The sequence below is a fragment of the Calidris pugnax genome, unplaced genomic scaffold (assembly GCF_001431845.1).
Source record: "Calidris pugnax isolate Ruff unplaced genomic scaffold, ASM143184v1 scaffold778, whole genome shotgun sequence".
Classification (NCBI taxonomy): Eukaryota; Metazoa; Chordata; class Aves; order Charadriiformes; family Scolopacidae; genus Calidris; species Calidris pugnax.
Window position 1 is genome coordinate 26906 of NW_015091583.1, and position 4052 is coordinate 30957.

At 62.0% G+C, this 4052-nt stretch overlaps 1 protein-coding gene across 2 annotated transcripts in view; it reads right to left on the reverse strand.

Moving 5' to 3' along the window:
- CNNM4 (cyclin and CBS domain divalent metal cation transport mediator 4) overlaps nucleotides 1-3933 on the reverse strand; it is a 10613-nt gene extending 6680 nt beyond the window's left edge. For both annotated transcript variants that reach the window (XM_014961797.1, XM_014961796.1), the window contains exon 1: nucleotides 2488-3933. In XM_014961797.1, coding sequence (XP_014817283.1) covers nucleotides 2488-3775 — 1288 coding nt within the window. In that variant the 5' untranslated portion in view covers nucleotides 3776-3933. The remainder of the gene's footprint in view (nucleotides 1-2487) is intronic.
- Nucleotides 3934-4052: the final 119 nt, after the last annotated feature.

Genomic DNA, 4052 nt, shown 5'->3' on the forward strand with positions numbered 1-4052 from the left:
GAAGACCCCTTTTTCCCCCCCCCCCCCCACCACGGTGAGGATGAGTCAGGATGGGGAGCAAACACAAAACACGGGGTGGGGGGAGCCCCGAGCCACGGTGTCACCCCCCACCCCCCCATGGACCCCCCCTTGGGGAGGGAGAGCAACACCCCCAGTCCCTCATGTGGGGAGGGGGGAGGTTCCCCACTCAAGGCTTGATGTTAGAGTGAGGAAAAAGGAGAAATAATGGGAAAAAGGGGAAAAAGGCGCCGTGCTGAGCCCGGGGTGTCACTCCGGGAGCTGTCACCCCCCCAGGGACACCTTGGTGGCACCTGGGGGGGAGGTTTTGAGGTGGGGGGAGAGGTCCCTCTGCCAAGCCCTGCGATTAGGACGATCAAAAGCTTGATTTTCCCTTCCCCCCCCCCCACTTCTTTATCCTTTTTTTTCATCTCCTCCTTCCACCCCACGTCTCCCCCCAAGCAGGGGGGTGCTGCAGCCTCCTCCCAAGGGAGGAACCACAAAAAACAGCCCCCCAAATTCCTCCCCCCCATGATGAAAAAATTAAAATAACCCCCCGACAGGCCACGGGAGGCTTTGTAACCGGAACCAGCGTGTTTTAAATCCTTTAATAAGGATTCCTGGGAGGGAAAAGCCGGTGCCAGCAGCCGGGATAACTCTAGTTCCGGCCGCTCCGCTCCGGAATCAAGGGGGTTTTGGGGTTTTTTTTGGGGCTGGGGGGGGTCCAACGGGACGGCCAGGTGCATTCTCAAAGCGGGGGGAGATGCTCTTTGCCCCCAGGAGGGGTTTTGGGGTGCCCACTGGGGAGGGCAGCCCCCAAAACGCTGCCATCCCCCTCCTCGGCGTCGTAACCGCCAGCCCCCTCCTCGGGGGTGGGGGGGGTCTGCTCCCCGGGGTGAGATTTTAGGGGAGCAGAGCCACCGTGTCCCACCTACCCCCCCCCCCCCCCCCCCCCCCACACCCAACACCCCCCAGACGATCAAAAGCTTGATTTTCCCTTCCCCCCCCCCCACTTCTTTATCCTTTTTTTTCATCTCCTCCTTCCACCCCACGTCTCCCCCCAAGCAGGGGGGTGCTGCAGCCTCCTCCCAAGGGAGGAACCACAAAAAACAGCCCCCCAAATTCCTCCCCCCCATGATGAAAAAATTAAAATAACCCCCCGACAGGCCACGGGAGGCTTTGTAACCGGAACCAGCGTGTTTTAAATCCTTTAATAAGGATTCCTGGGAGGGAAAAGCCGGTGCCAGCAGCCGGGATAACTCTAGTTCCGGCCGCTCCGCTCCGGAATCAAGGGGGTTTTGGGGTTTTTTTTGGGGCTGGGGGGGGTCCAACGGGAGGGCCGGGGGCATTCTCAAAGCGGGGGGAGATGCTCTTTGCCCCCAGGAGGGTTTTTGGGGTGCCCACTGGGGAGGGCAGCCCCCAAAACGCTGCCATCCCCCTCCTCGGCATCGTAACCGCCAGCCCCCTCCTCGGGGCGGGGGGGGGGGGGGGGAACCAGAAGAAAGATGGGGTGAGATTTTAGGGGAGCAGAGCCACCGTGTCCCACCTACCCCCCCATCCCCCCCCCCAAAAAATCAGCCAAGCTCGGACCCACCAGCTCCCAAACCAAGCTCAGGGCGAGGAGGAGTTATTAAATCTCCACAATCTCAGCCAAAAAAGAAATAAACACCCCAAAAAACCAAACCCACGCTCTGAAACGGCGGCAAATTGCCCCGTTTCTGGTGACGCCTCGGCCCGGGGGGGCCCAGGGGGGGCTGGAGGAGAACGTGGGGTCAGGCACGGAGCTGGGATGGCCTGGAATCACCCAGGAGCTTCATTTCATCCCCTCCTGGACACTGGTGACCAGTCCCACACCAGTAGGAGCTGTGGGGAGGGCAGGAGGGTCTCCTGCTCTGGGGGGTCCCCTGAGTGGGGACAACACGGGGGGGGAAATCCTTTTTCTGGGGGGGAAATCCTTTTCCTGGGGGGGAAATCCTTCTTGGGAGCTAAGGTGGCCCTTCCTGGTCCTCCTCCTCCTTCTCCCCCTGGGTTTTTGGTGCCCCAGGAGCACCCAAGAGGCCCAGGAAGAGGGAGCCACAAGGTCTCCCAGCAGCTTATTCAAGAGCCTCCGGGGCCAGTAATTAAAAATAAAAAAAAAAAGAAAAGAAAGAGGAAAGTAAACACTCCCAAAGTGTTTCCCCCGGGGCTTGGTTGCTCCGTCACCACCGTCACCACCATCTCCACCACCGGTGAAGCCCAGGGTTTCCCTCCCCGGCCCAACCCCGTTACGCACCAAACCCCCGACGCCCGAGGGGTTGGGGGGCACCAAGGAGCTGCCCCCCCCCAGTTCCACCTCCCCTCCTCATCGTGACCCCTCTCCCCCAAATCCTGGTAGACCCCAGGAAGCCCCAAGTGAAGTCAACTCCAACCCCAGAAGGTAAAACTCCCCATATTTTTGCTTCCAGCCCCCTCCGAGGGGCAGAAAACACCCACCCCCGACCCCCCCCTCACCTTTTTTGAACTCCTCCAGCATGGCGTCCAGCTTGGTGTCGTGGAAGACGACGTGGACGGGGTGGTTGTAGAACTTGGTGATGGTCTTGAGGGGGGTGCAGTCGTCGGGGTCGACGAAGGCCAGGTCCTTGACATAGAGGATGTCCATGATGTTGGAGCGCTCATCCTCGTAGACGGGGATGCGGGTGTAGCCGCTCTCCATGATCTCTGACATGGTGTTGAAGTCCAGGATGGCGTCGCTGTTGATCATGAAGCAGTTCTGCAAGGGGGTCATCACGTCCTCCACCGTCTTGGTGCGCAGCTCCAAGGCCCCCTGGATCATGTTGAGCTCTTCCCTCACCAGGTCGTTGTAGGGTTCCGTCACCTTCAACATCTCCACCAGCTTCTCCCGGTTGTAGACGGTGCCGATCTCCTGGCCCAGGATCCAGTCCAGGAGCTTGCTGATGGGGTAGGAGAGGGGGAACGTCACCAACATGAAGAACTTGGTGACCACGATGGTGTTGGCCCCTACGGCCAAGCCGTGGCGGGAACACAATGCTTGGGGCACGATCTCCCCGAAGATGACGATGCCGATGGTGGAAGCCACCACCGCCCCGATGCCGGAGCCGATGAGATCGTCCAGGAGGATGGTGAGGGTGGTGTTGACCAAGACGTTGCCCAGCAGGAGGGAACAGAGGAGGTAATTCCCCTTCCGACGGATGGGCTCGATCTTACGGGCGTAACGTTTCTCCTTCTCGGTGCCGCAGTTCTGCACGATGCGCAACTCCATGGGGTCCAAGGCCATCAAGCCCAAGTTGAGCCCGCTGAACATCCCCGAGAGGACCAACAACCCGACGATGAGGATCACCTGGAGCCAGAGGGGCAGGAGAGACTTCTTCTCCTCCAAGACCACGATCCTCCCGTCGGCCCCGGTGTGGAGGACCCAAGGTTGGCCGGGTCTCCGTTGGGTGCAGAGGACGTAGGTCTTGGTTTGTTCGTCTTTCCGTAGAGGTTGGACCCTCACCCTCAACAACGCTGAGGTGTCGCGGGCCTCGGCGGGGCCGGGTTGAACCAGGAGATCCTGAGAACGTTCGGGGCAGGTGCCGTTGGCCACCGAGGAGGCGTTGAGGTTGTCGTCGGTGGTGGCCACCGGCCGGAGCTCGGCGAAAGCCACCCGTTCGGCCGTACGGGGCCCCAACCCCAACCCGTAGAGGCGCAACAACACCTCGCTGCCTTCCGTCACCCAGATGGGCCCCCGGGTGGGCACCGAACCCCCCGCTCCCGGTTTGGTGCTCTCTTCCAGCCGCATCCCCAGGATCACGCTGTCCCCTCCCGCCGCCGCCGGTACCGCGCCCCCGCCGCCGGGCAGCGCCAGGAGGAGCAGCAGCGGCGGCAGCAGCGGCGGGGGGGACGAGGATGATAACGATGAAGATGAAGATGAGGATGATGATGGGGAGCGGGGGCCGCCGTGGCTTCGAACGCCGCCCCCCCCCGCCCCGGCCCCGCCGCCCCAAACCCGCCAACCGCGGGGCAGGCCGGGGAACCGCCGGAGGTGGAGCGGGCTCTCCTCACGGAGGCCGCGGCGG